Source organism: Pyxicephalus adspersus, chromosome 3 (assembly GCF_032062135.1).
Source record: "Pyxicephalus adspersus chromosome 3, UCB_Pads_2.0, whole genome shotgun sequence".
In the NCBI taxonomy this organism is placed as follows: domain Eukaryota; kingdom Metazoa; phylum Chordata; class Amphibia; order Anura; family Pyxicephalidae; genus Pyxicephalus; species Pyxicephalus adspersus.
Window position 1 is genome coordinate 130,680,789 of NC_092860.1, and position 13,549 is coordinate 130,694,337.

General features: G+C 34.9%; 1 protein-coding gene across 3 annotated transcripts; it reads right to left on the bottom strand.

Moving 5' to 3' along the window:
* Window positions 1–11,804, bottom strand: SLC34A2 (solute carrier family 34 member 2). 3 transcript variants are annotated; one of them, XM_072406366.1, is made up of 14 exons: window positions 11,666–11,804; window positions 10,022–10,054; window positions 7,382–7,487; window positions 7,148–7,282; window positions 6,898–7,026; window positions 6,196–6,339; window positions 5,606–5,717; window positions 4,776–4,971; window positions 4,590–4,676; window positions 4,052–4,166; window positions 3,501–3,668; window positions 2,861–2,977; window positions 2,644–2,768; window positions 1–1,470 (listed from the first exon to the last, which is right to left on the bottom strand). In XM_072406366.1, exons 2-14 carry the CDS (start codon window positions 10,031–10,033, stop codon window positions 898–900), a joined length of 2,019 nt encoding a protein of 672 aa, XP_072262467.1. In that variant the 5' UTR covers window positions 10,034–10,054; window positions 11,666–11,804; the 3' UTR covers window positions 1–897. The 3 variants fall into 3 exon arrangements, with proteins under 3 accessions (XP_072262467.1, XP_072262466.1, XP_072262468.1); XM_072406365.1 differs by having other exon boundaries at window positions 10,022–11,801; XM_072406367.1 differs by lacking the exon at window positions 10,022–10,054 and having other exon boundaries at window positions 11,666–11,772.
* Window positions 11,805–13,549: the final 1,745 nt, after the last annotated feature.

A 13,549-nucleotide genomic window follows, 5' to 3' on the forward strand; every position in this document is an offset into this window, starting at 1 on the left:
TAATCTTGTGATATAGAATATTTATTAGGCATAGAAACACAATATTAATTTACATTTTTACATTCCTTTGGCAGTACCTCAATGCCAAGTACACAAGTAATAAAAGACACATAGTATTTGAAAGTAAAATCCAAAATATCATTTCTATATACAATAGAGTATTAGTATGTACACAGTACACAGTAAATTCTGTAAGAAGCATTTAGAATACATTGTTGTTCTCTAATCGTGTTCTTCCTGATATAAATTATACAGATTCAATAAAAAAATAGATTCTGATACCATAAAGGATTTGCAGTAGCACAGAGTGGACCTATTGCATAAAGTGGAACTCAAGCCAAAATGTTTCTAGTTTTGGGTAGAGTAGAGTAGAGCAAAGAGGCGGTGTCATTGATGTTTAGACAAAGTTCTCCCATAGAAAAGATCTTTCTTTGTTCTTTTTTTTTAATTTAAATAAATGTTTCATTGCTAGAAGGGCATATGGCTGTATCACCCACTAGATTTTTAGATCAATAAAACTTTTCTGGAGACCTATAAGAATTTAGGAATATATCTATACTGTTGCTTGATATTCTGCTGCATCCACAAGCCTATAGCTATGATGTTGCTATTTCACTGATCTCCCCGAATGTATGTCTATTCCGTTATGCAAAAATATTCTATAGAGTTGTGATACCATAATTAGGATTTGTAATAAGTACAGCACCTTGGAGAATTAGGTTGTGATCATTAAAAGTCAGAACATGATTGACTTAGAACAGTGAATACAGTTATTGTTTAGGTACATCCTGATGCACACAGCCACTCATAACATAGAGGTAAATTTTGACTTTTATCATGTCATTAATAAATATGAAAGTGGGATGATAATCTATATAGTTCTCATGGTAGACCTTCCTACAAGGGAGTAAGGCTCAGGTTCTTCCCTTGATCTTTGCTGTCGATAGTCGGCAGTTCATCACTCAAGTCAACAACATTCTCATGACCTTTCAAGGCTGGTGGCATGTCCATGGACAACTCCTCATCTTCACTGGTATGGCAGCAGTTGCAGCATTTACATTTGCAGCAGCAGCAACATCTGCGACCACAGAACAGAGCAGCACCGGTCATCCAAGAATCCCATGGCTTTAGAGAACGCATCCACTTGGGAAGGAAGTTCCATGTCTTCAGAAAGTCTGGAAGAACCCGTGGATATTTGGCTTGCAATACATTGATGATAATAGCCAGAACTATTACAAACACAATAGGAACACAAACTCCAACAAGAACCTTCCATCCAGCAACTGACAAGCCAAACACTGCCAGAGGCAGCAAGAAAAAACACATAATCAAATAGATGACGGCAAACCAGCGGTATTTGGCTGTCTTGTTTCCCAGGCCTTTAGCTAGACGAATAGGTATTCTCATGAATGGAATAGGATACCAAATAAGGATCCCGGATATATTGAAGAAAAAATGGCATAATGCAATCTGCAAAGAAACAAGCAAGAAATGTATTTTACTTTAATGTACAACAACTTTAATTGTGCTAACAATTAAAATCTTAAATTTGCTCAACTTTACTAATTGTTTTTTTTTAGTTCGCTAAGTGCACACTAAGATACTTTTGGATCCTGATAGAAAACCAGTGCTGTGCTATGAACGCTGTATTAATATGTCAAACAATGTGAACAGAAAGAGTCTTGGGACTGCAGAACATCACTGGCTATGGGCGGCAAAGTGTCATGTAGTTCTAACACACTTTATTTACTAGGGTGACAATGCTGCCTCTCTATAGATACAATAAACTGGTTACTATAGTAAATAAATACTCAGGGTCATTGCTGACACTAGGCATCCAGGCTATGTGCCCTGGATCTCTTGAATGGCATCTGTCCTGAGGCCATGAGTCCTATGTTGTATACATTTTCTTTCTATATAGCTTCTACAATATAATATAGTAATTTAGGCACTTTGCTAAATTTCACTTTGTTGAAGCCAGATTGGAGCGATGTGCATTTTGATCCATGTGTGCTTAATTATTGCCTATGCCTATTAACTAATTTGGCCTGCTGCCTATTAGCTCAAAGGTCTCAAAAAACATTATTTTTGCAAATCAGGTGATTAGGAGAATATATTTCCTAGTAGCACTACTATTGCTAGGCACCCATGGATCTATTACACAACGTCCTAAGTCCCAAGGCTTTTTTCAGTTTTAGTGTGTTGCTGCTGTTTCTATGGCATTTACAGTGCAGCTGCTGCTTTTCCTGCCGGATATCGATAAAAATAGTATAGGACTCCATGTTAGTATGTTAGTTTCCTTTAATATCCATAAATAATTAAAAATGAAGGTTGAGCCCAAAGGAATTGTTATTATGGTCTGGTATTCAAAATGATTGTCTTTTGTTAATTGTTAGGCTGTTACGACACAGGGAACCTATGTGATTTGATTGATGTAAACATGATGTGTTGAATATTGAGATTCCATATTTCTTCCTGTTGTAACTTTTGTATTGGATACAAATTGATGGACATTCATATCTGTTTGTATTTATTGTATGTTTTTTTTCCTGTTGTTTTCCCTTGTACGTTCCCAAGAAAGTAAAACTTAAAATTTAAAAACTTTAATATTAAAAAAAATAGGAAAAGATTAAGAGGACAAACCTGCACAGAGTTTTGTAAGGTGTCCCCAGGACTGGCTAGGGCAGCCAGTAGCGCAGTTGTTGTTGTTCCAATGTTAGACCCAAGTGTCAGGGGATAAGCTCTCTCTATGCTAATCACACCAATGCCTACATGATAAAACAAACCAAATGTCAGACAACAATAACAACCATTTAGTCATTTTCCCAAAGAAGAACTTTTGATCATATATGACTCGTACCGATCAGTGGAGTTAATGCGGATGTGAAGACAGAGCTGCTCTGTACAATGAATGTCATTCCAGCTCCGACCAAAAGTGCCAAGTAACCCGTCAGCCATGAGAATGGAAAAGGGAAATCTGTGTAATGTAAAAAAAAATTAGTAATGGCACATTGTGAACAACATTTTAAAACAATATTATATGGTAGCAGTTTGCTGTTGGAGCAATCTAGGACAACCTAAGAGGGAGGGTTGTTTGCATGTGTCCCTATAAATGAGTCAAGAAGATTTAAAGAGTTCTCCTGTCTTTCACATAATTACATTATGATGTGTGGTGGCCATCGTTTTAGTCAATAGTAATGCCAGTGAGGATATAGCTGGACCTAAATAGGCTCTGTATGATGAAATGTTCAACAGAGTTAAACAGGGAGCCAAATATTGAAAGAACAATGTACTGAAAGAGGTTCTAAATGAGGTGAACTTAGGTTAGGTGACAACATGCCAATAGGACATGCAGGAAGGCCTCAAAAACAATGACTTTTGCTAATCATTAAATACTTCCAATGACCGAAACCATGATTATCTATATCCTATACCTACTCTGAAGTTTTTTTTTTTCACTTCATTTATTTAAACTTTATCAAAATAATATGTATTATTACCAGTGTTAAGGATCTTCTTGATGACCACAGATACTTGTCCCTTCAGCATGGAGTTCAGGAGCTTGACGATTAGGATCAGACAGAAACACAGCACTAGCAGTGACAATGCCAAGAGGATAAGGCCAACTGCCAGGTCTGGGAGATTGGTGTTGGCAAACAGATGTCCACCTAAACATTAGAATATAGAAACGTTACTGTATTTGTTTATTTAGTTCCTACATTCACAAACAAGATAGCAGTGGTCTTTTATTATGTGTACACTAAATCAATGGCACTTAAATAAGAGCTAAGGGATCACCTATATTCCCCAAGACACAAGCCTTGGATCCCAAAGCTCTGGATCCCACATTTCCCTAAAGTAATCTTTAGAAAGGTCTAGTTTGTTATAATAAACTATTAGGTTAATGTATGCATGGTTGTGAGCAGTATTATTAGGAAACAGTATTTGTAATATCTAAAATAAATAAAAATTGTAATGGTGTAATGAAAAGTGGAAACTTCCAACAAACAGGTTGACCTGTGTGATCTGAGTAACAAATTTATGTACTTACAAGAGGCTTTTACTTGTTCAAAGACCTCTGTCCAAGTCACATTGTTTTCATCCGTCCAGCAGAATCTGTTAGCAGTGCAATTTTCTGGGCCTGGCACTGTAGTGTTTACCCACATCTGTGTAAAATAGAAAGCATGCACATTTATACAGAATTTTGATTAAAAAAATAATCTTTTTATATACTGTATGTTACAATGTCTTTCTACAAATGCAGATATGCAACCGAAATCAGACTTTTGGCTAGCAACTTGATCTGTTGCCACGCGCATATTGTCATATTTATATTTCAGAAATGTATAGAGGTATGTATTACCTATAGATTGCAAAGATTCATATTTAAATTAATTTGTGTTTTTTTCTATGTAGGGCTGCATAAGAATATGTATGACCACGGTTTGCAGCAGTGGAGTTGGCTAATGGATGGCTACAGTTTAGGTATAGGAGATAAGGTTTAGAGCCCACCTGGGCCATGGACATACTAATTAATGTTTTTTTCTGCTACCCAAGTTAATACATTGAAGACCCCATAGACACTTTACCTTGGATCCACAATCTCTCTTAATCAGACTCTTGTTCTGAGCGGCTGGATCCCCATTGGCAATTTCCTGTATGACTTTTTTATCAAGCTGCAATAGAGAAATTTCACATTTAGCACGACTTGCTCTTTATTGATTGAATGAACATTACAAATCTGAAAATGGCTAAAAGCCAACATTTATTCATACCTGGATAATTCCTTTGGTGAGAGGCTCCGTAATAACCTTCAGCATATCTGGTGCATCCTCCCCTGATTCTATGTTAAAAGAATCCACAATGGCACTGGTGAGATGGTACAGGTATCCTGATGCTATTTCAATGGGCAGCAGGACCAACACTGACAACCAGTTAAAGAAATCATGAACAGTAGCTCCAGCAAAAGCCCTGTTATGATAAAACACTTAGGGTTAATAAATGGAACTCCAGTTTTTAGCAAGTTATTCTCAGATAATAAAACAGTGTATGTACGGAAATTAAGATTTAAGCAAATTTAAAACAGATTAGGAGATTAAATGCTTAATCCACTCATGACAGTCTTGTGTACTGACAGTGAGTTAGAAATGAATCTAAAAAAAATAAAATGCTGTCTAATCATAGAAAGAATTACTAGGACAGTATGGGCACTCATACTAAATTTTGTTCTGAAAGCACATTTTGTATTGATGCTTTAAAAATGTATTTATTATTTTCAGTATTTACATAGTATATAGTATATATACAAAGGACATTACAGGAAACCTGTACTGAAAGAAATACGAATAAGAAAAAAGTTGCTGATGCTGACTTCATTTTATATACTAGCTACCTGGCATTAATGCATTATAGCTAAATATGCATGAAGCAAGCAAAGTCAAAAACCTATAATTTTTCTGTAACTGAGAAAGTAGTAAAACTATGAAATCAGCATGACAGAAGAGTAAGAGTTTTAAAACATACAATAATGATAGCCTTTTTGTTTTCTTTGTACAAGTATTTATTGTAAACTTTACATCAGGTTATCTGTTTGTGTATACTATACCTTCTAAACTCATTCCGGTCACCAGACTGCATTAGCGCAACAATGGTGTTTGTGACCGATGTGCCAATGTTGGCTCCCATAATGATTGGAATAGCTGTCCTGACCGTAAGAACTGCCAAAACAAAAACACATGAATATATAAATATTGAATGAACTTAATCAATCAAGATGTCCAAAGACTCAACACATGAAAGATGAAAGTAGAGGAAAAAGATGGGGACACTGAATTGACAATAGTTGGATGTATAATAAATATTTTGATTAGATCAGGTATATTTAATTTACTGCAAAGGGGACATTGCCTATCCCTTTTCTTTTAAATGTATTTGTGCCTTAAATAAATTGACATTAACCAGGTCAATATTCTTGCTATGCAGACTGTCAACATGAGCCAGACTAATTACATAGTTTCAACAACACAAAACCAGTTCGTCTGGGGAATTAATCCCTTTTTTTGTGGCATGCCAATACCATATGTGCCAAGTTGGCAATAATCTCTACCAGAAGTAGGCATTTGCATTTTTATCACAGACCAGAAAAGTATGTGAAACACACATTAATATGCTCTATAATTAAGAATTTATACTCACGTCCAGATGACACCATGCTGACCACAATAGATGTAGATGTACTTGAGCTTTGTACAAGGACAGTAACCAGGACACCAATCACCAGTCCAGCAACAGGATTGGAGAGAACAGAGTGGTTCTTAAAAATATCTCCTGCAGCTTTGCCTAAAAAAAATAATTAATTAATTATTTTAGTTAATTCCGTTAAAATTTAGTCTTAGTCCTAACCTAAAATCTGCATAACATAACTATAAAATTCAATAGGAAAAGTGTGACGTGACCACCTTATGGTGTATTTGAGGGATGGCCTCAAATTTGTTTTAACTCAAGAACAAAATATGTAAGCACATACAGTATATTAGTACTTGGATAGGTACATTTTGTGAAAGTTCAGAAATAATATTTAAACACTGGCAGAAACCCATGGTACTTGTAACTTCCTGTGCACAACAAATCTCAAACCAGTTCCATTCTCTGACCTCCTGCATTTTATGTTATAGAGATGTGGAAAACATTTTTCATCTAGCTTGATAATTGTGGGAAAACTCTATTGGTTTTTTACAATTGGAAAAACTTTGGTCATTTCGCCTTACATTCAATTTGCTTGCGCAGTGCAAGTAATGTCTTGTGAGGTCAATGAAGCAAACTGTTGACGTGACAAGTTTCACCAATTTCAAATCAAATAGTATTCTGCACAGGATTATAAAAAAAAAACCCACTTACCTCCAACTAACTGAAAGGCAGAGCTTAACACATCCAATGAGCACACAAAGAAGTACAACAACCCCACTAAGCAGATAAATCTTGCGATTGCCAGCAGAACGGACATGACACGTTGTTTTGTGGTCATTTCTAAAAAAAAAAATAAAAAATCAGTTTATTCACTGTGGGGAACAAAGCATGAAACACAGTGATTACCATGGACTGTACTATACAAACAGGGCAAGAATACCAAAGGCACTGGTACACCTACCTGACCACTTCGGTCCAGTACTCTTAAGTTCTGGCATGTCCCATGGATCGAACTCCTTTTCTTCTTCAGGTATCTCTTTGCAGAGTGACAATGTGGAGTAACTTGGTGGCTCTGCAGTAGCTAAACTACTATTGTCTAAAAACATAAATAAATAAGAATGAATGTTAGGTCTAAATATGAAAAAATATACCATTAGGTGAATCTACAATATTTTAAAGCTTTCTTTTTACTAACCAGGTGGAGGGAGTGCATTGCCATTTTGGAATGCATTGGGCTGTTTTTTGGCATCGTCCAGGCTGTCAGTCATGTGATTCTGGAATTGCGTCCGGGGAGCCATTTTCTGGAAACAATACAGTTCATATTAAAAATATCGATAGGAGCTTTTATACCAAAAATAAACAACCTTCCCATCAATAGGCCATCTAGCAGCTTTTTTGTTAAAGATCCTTCACCATCACCATGCTTATTTATTATACAGCATCAGAGAAACAATGGAAAGCAGCACCACGAGAACCAATCACCTTGTATCCTGTTTTATTAGTATGGAGCTGTCAGAACAATGTTAGATGCATTGTTTTTGGTTGTTGTACATTTGTATTCTTTGTGTATCATGTTATAAAGGAAGACCTCTAACCATTTATTATAAAAGGTCCATTTCCACATATATTCTAACCATTACAAGTAGGAACATAATCTCCACAGCAATATTGTGTCCAATGTGTAATTTTGGGTTTTTGGTTATTTGAAAGCCTTTATTTACTTTGACATTTGGTATGCAGAAAACAATGGACTGGTATTGCCTTTTCGTTTAACCAAGAATCTAAAAGGGAAATTTCTGAAGGATTCACTTCCTCCTCAAATCTTGTTTTGAAAATCTTGGCAATGTTTGTTTTTTCATCAATTGTAATGGAACTTATTTTTACAGTACACATGGTAAATGCCCATTAGACAATGGTTGGATTTTATCAAAGAAGCCTTTGTATGAGAAAGATAATAAATTCTGAAAACACAATGAGCTATAGATCTTTATGGTTTATTAACTTGTCACACAGCTTTCCAGGTGGCACAGTGTCTTTCACAACTGCCTGCAAGCTCCCAATGTGTTTATGCCAAGAGGCAAGGTGAATATCTCTGTTCTAGAGTTTATTTTCTATATATCAGTGGCCATGATTTAACCTATTGACTGAACCTTTTACATTGGAATATCATTACTACATTTATCATTTAAGAAGTCGACATTCACTAATCTTCTTAACAACTCTTTCCTTTTCTATTATTTGTGTATTATTGTTTCACATATTAGGTTGTATAAAGTTTTTTTTTTTGTATAATGGTTATTTTGAAAATCAGTGAATTGCCTATTTATCCTGAACTTCTAAAACATACATGTCTAGATTTGTTTAATCACTACTTATTTTTAAAGATAGTACATCTTTAAACATAGACCAGAAGCAAGGCACCATCAAGGTAGTCAGAAAAAGTAACATAAACACAATTTGTCCATAATCATCATAATAATATTGTGAAATGTACATTCTTTTCAGATGATACCTAGTCTGGTGGTGCAGCTAATATGTTTATTTCATGTTATTCTATATCCTGTGATGGGCTTACAGATTTTTTAAACAAGGGAGGAAATTGTATGGAGGACAATGCCAAGACCTGCCTACATAGTCATACACTGAATCGTTTCTGTAATCATTGTTTTAATTATATCCTGGGCCATCATCAACATGTCAGTTCCTTAACCTGTTTATCCACTTATTTATAATTACCGCCTCCACCTCAACTCTGTTTGATCCATGATAAAATTGTAGCATTGTGCAGGAATACATGGGAAAATTATTACTGTACTGTATTAGAAGCAAGTGGTAGTTATCAAGTAGCCAGGAGTGAAAGTTTCATGAGTACCAACATTATTTCGGAGTTTTGAGAATGACCAATTAAGAATGAGCAATTATGAAAACTGTTGCAAACCAAAGGAAGCACTCAAACGTGCACATTAGAATTATATATATATATATATATATATTTTTTTTTTTACCTGCTTACAGACTACTTCTGATTGGAATTCCTATACTTTGCATTTTTTCTAGCTATTGAAAAATATGCCTGATGTATGTTGGCAATGTTATGCATGTTATCACCACCAGTTTCCACTGTTAAATGGTTCCACATATTTTACACAAACCAATAAGCTAGCCAAAGCTATACGGCTTTGTTAACTTTTAGAAGGCTATAACACAAATCCGATCCATTACAAGGAGTTCTCGTGCTACCCAATGCTATTGCTACATCATATTTAATCCCTATGATAAAGCATCAAAAGAAGTGAGATGCTTTCTGGAGGTGAAAAGCCTCTGCAAAAAATTTATAATTTTTATTATTTTATGTACTTGGCTCCAGTTTTCCAGCCCTGACACTAAGAAATCAATGCAATCAATCAGTTATCTTTTTTTCATGTTAATGCTGCAATAACCACTTACTTTCTGAGTGTATTTTTTTAATAGTCTTATGTATGACCAATCCATGTTTTTCCCAAGGATGGTCACAACCACCCTATACTTGGTAACAGGTATTATTTACTGTCTGAATTGTTAATTTGTAAGTTAATTGCACATTTAGTAATTGTTCCAATTATCTCAAGATGCAAAGATTACAATTCTGAAACATATAAAAATAAACTGCACCAGTGCACCAGCAAAGCAAATGTTGTACTAATTGAATGTTCCCTTTTAAGGCTTTTTTTAGGAAGCTTCTTATACAGAATTCACACAGCATAGCCCCTTTCCCATAGAGAAGCAAAGCGCACCCTGGCATTATAAGCAAACGCTCTTGGCAAAACAGAGCCACTTTCCTTCACCACCTAAATACCTTTTTATCCATGTTTATGGCTGGAGGCAAATACTGAAAGGGAATGATTTTTGGAAGAAATAAATATGGAATATTTGTAATGAAATGATATAAACTTCATAACAAAAAGTTTAAAATGTTGCCTAAGCCAAAATTGTATGTACACATAAAATGTTAACATTCCTGATAACCTGAATATGTTTTTTTCTAAAGGTAGCCATCATTTGCCCCCCAGCACCGTACAGCTTCCATGTCAGTAATACTGAACAGGTGTTTCTGTACAGCCTGGGAGTCAGATGAAGGCTGCTTTCAGCAGACATTATTAGTCTGATATGTTAGAAAGCCATGAAAGAGACGCTTAATGCCTAATGTCTTTGAAATGGAGCAGAAAATCTGTCATGAGGCAATTACATAAATTACATTTTTGACATTCTTTTAAAAATGTTAGTAGCTCGTGTTCAGCCTCTGGCATCACTAGCTTTAATGCTGTGTAACAAATACAAAGATCAGAAATTCTGATCGGAATAAAAGAAAGTCTCATAACTACAAAGTATATTAGGTCAGCAATAAATGTAATTACCAGGGACAGTAAATCTGCCAACTGCCAACATATTTAAATTTTCCATTGTATTTGCATCTGTCTGAGCAGGAACATAAATTAATGCTTTTAACTAAACAAAGTTTAAGTAACAAAAAAAAAAAATTGGAGGGACTGAAACTGCAGGTCACATCATAGGTGAATTAAATAAACAGCGGCTTTGTCCACTGCTCTGATGCACTTCAGGAATGTGGAAAATGAGAACACTGGAGCAGATAACAGAACATTACTATGCAATGAGACATCAGGTTTACACCAGACAGGGACAATTTAAATACAATCATTTTAAATCCTTTATACTAATTTGCTTAACATATCAGTGTCTTAAGTTGCCAAACACAAAATGAGCACAGAGTGCCAGACAAATACTTAATGCTCCAATCAACATGTGGCTTCAGATTGTCAAACCCCAGGAACTGAATAGAAAAGTAACATATTAAAAAATATTTAAATATTTATACAGTACAATAGTTTGTAGCAACTTATGAGCAGGTAAGAGGTGCCAGGGCCAAAAAAGTCTTTAAATATTATTGGCTGATATTGGTGACTGTCGTCTGCCTATTGCCGTGTCCCTTTATTTATGCTTTTACTCCCTCCAATAATAAAATGACAATGTGCATTAAACAAATATTAATATTTAGGTATTCAACAAGAATAAAATAGAGGTGTTTACTGATTAAACAACTTTAAAAGGTCAGAAATTTAATTGATGCCCAGAAAACTCCATGGACATTTTTACACTGATCAACTTTAGAATGCAAACTAACTGTTAAATATTTAGTTCCAGATTTATTTTAATATTTTGTGGTGTTGAAGAATTGTGTGGTATTAAAAAAATTAAATATCCTTTATAAATGATATAATAAACCCTGGTCTTCTAAAATAAAAGGTGTAAAAATTGTGGAGTACCCTGAAAATGACTTTAATTTTTTTGATCCATGTTTTATATTTTTTATACTTACATAAAATAAAACACCATACTTTATTTATAACATAAATATATACAAAGTTTTAATCAAACATGTATAAGTGAAAGACTATAATTGTTGTAATAAGTGCTGTCTTACCTTGTGATCCCGTGGTAGAGGAAGCAGGGAAAGGTGAGGTGGAGTGCTGGGAATTGGGATGCAGGTACCAAGGATTTCAGCACTTATATACAGGATGAGAGCTGTGCCTACACACCCAGGTCACATTATGCCATACCTCCCCTTTACCCTTTAGCACTGCCCTCTCATACAACATTCTCTAACCCCAGTCTTCCTAATCAGCACTTTCCAATCAGGGAAATGATAAGTAAGTCATTTGTTCCCTCTGGCTTATCAGTGTGTGCTCCATGCTGATGATCACAGGGAGTTGGCTCACCCTGCACCTGACAAAAGTATTTCCCTGTATAAGGGAAGGAGATGCCCAGCTTACTATGTGCACACTTGGGCTGAAACACATGCTGAGCTGTGCAATACCTGAGCCCACACAGGAGCCCAGTCTTCCATCACAAGACAAGATAAAGGAAATCAATACTTCTGAGATTACTTGGCAGTAACAATTATCTACAGTGCCTGGCCTTGGACCTGTCAAGGAAAATGGGTTATGAGATTTTAGGAAAAGTCAGCAAGGCTTTGGATTACCTTTATAAAATCACATAAAAAAACAATCAGTGGAATCAAAATAATTTTTTTTATACTAATTTATTTACGATTTTGCTTTTGGAAATTATGTTGTTTTTTAACACTGATCAAGTTTGCAAGAAAAATCATGTTTTTGGTATGTTTACAAGTGCTTTACCGTAAAACTTTGCACTTAGGGAAGAGCTCCGGGATTAGAAGATTTCTGCATCTGGGTGAGGTGAGTGTAGGAATCTGCATTACACTTACCTACTTTATTCATAGATTCTCAAATGTCCTGCCATGCAATGGTCTGAATAACCCTTTAGACTTCTATAGGGCCTGACAGATGATTTTGGTTGGTTAAGAGAAATCCTGAAGATCTTCTTTAAAGCTGTATGCTGGATAAAAAAAAACTTTATTATGAATTTATTCCTCATTTTAACATGGGATATAAATCCTTTTTTGTGTGCATCAAATGCAAACACATGTATTACTTTTATAATTAGCAGCAACATTATAAATTCTTTATCTTCTATGGTAATGTGAATTTATTGTACATGCTTTCATTTTACCTGTGAAGATCAATAAATATACATCAGGAGAAACAGTACTGTTGCAATAGTTATATAATACATATATTGTTTTATATAAACTGTATATAAAAGAAATAACATAAAATATTTTTACCAGGTAGTTGATATTTGCTTCTGTGCCTAATTGATCTCTGCTGCTATCCTACTTCTTGTTTCTCCTCTGAATCCCTCATGCCAAATGTTCCACGCAACAACCTTTTTTGTTTAAAGAGGGAGTTGTACAAGTTTAGCCCTACTGAAAAGCATTGTGAGAAAACCCACTGAATTCAGCTACAATTAATTACCTAAAGCTCAGAAATAACCAAATTAGGTCAAATCAGTAGTGATTCATGTGCAGCATTCATTCGCATAGTTACTTGTTGCCAGTAGTTTGCATTTTATGTTCTTTAGAAAGGTATTTAAAATTGGTTTAAAAGCAGAATTGCTGACCAACTGTACCAGTCTGTGCATTTTAGTCTTAGTTATAATTAGTTGTATTTGAGTTATTATATTTACAGGTAGAATATAAATTCATATATATATACATACATTTTTTTAAAATAACCCATTCTTAAAAGTGCCATAAAATTCTATACTCTGTGCCCTGTCTGAGAGTGCTGTTTTGTTCAATCAGAAAATAGGAGTTTATGCTCTATTTGTCTACTAATCATTTTACTATTGTTAGCTTTGGAGGTACAATCTAACTTTTAGGACACTAGGTACGTCAGATACATGTATTGCAAAAACATTTTGAAACAGACTAATAAGAAGTCAG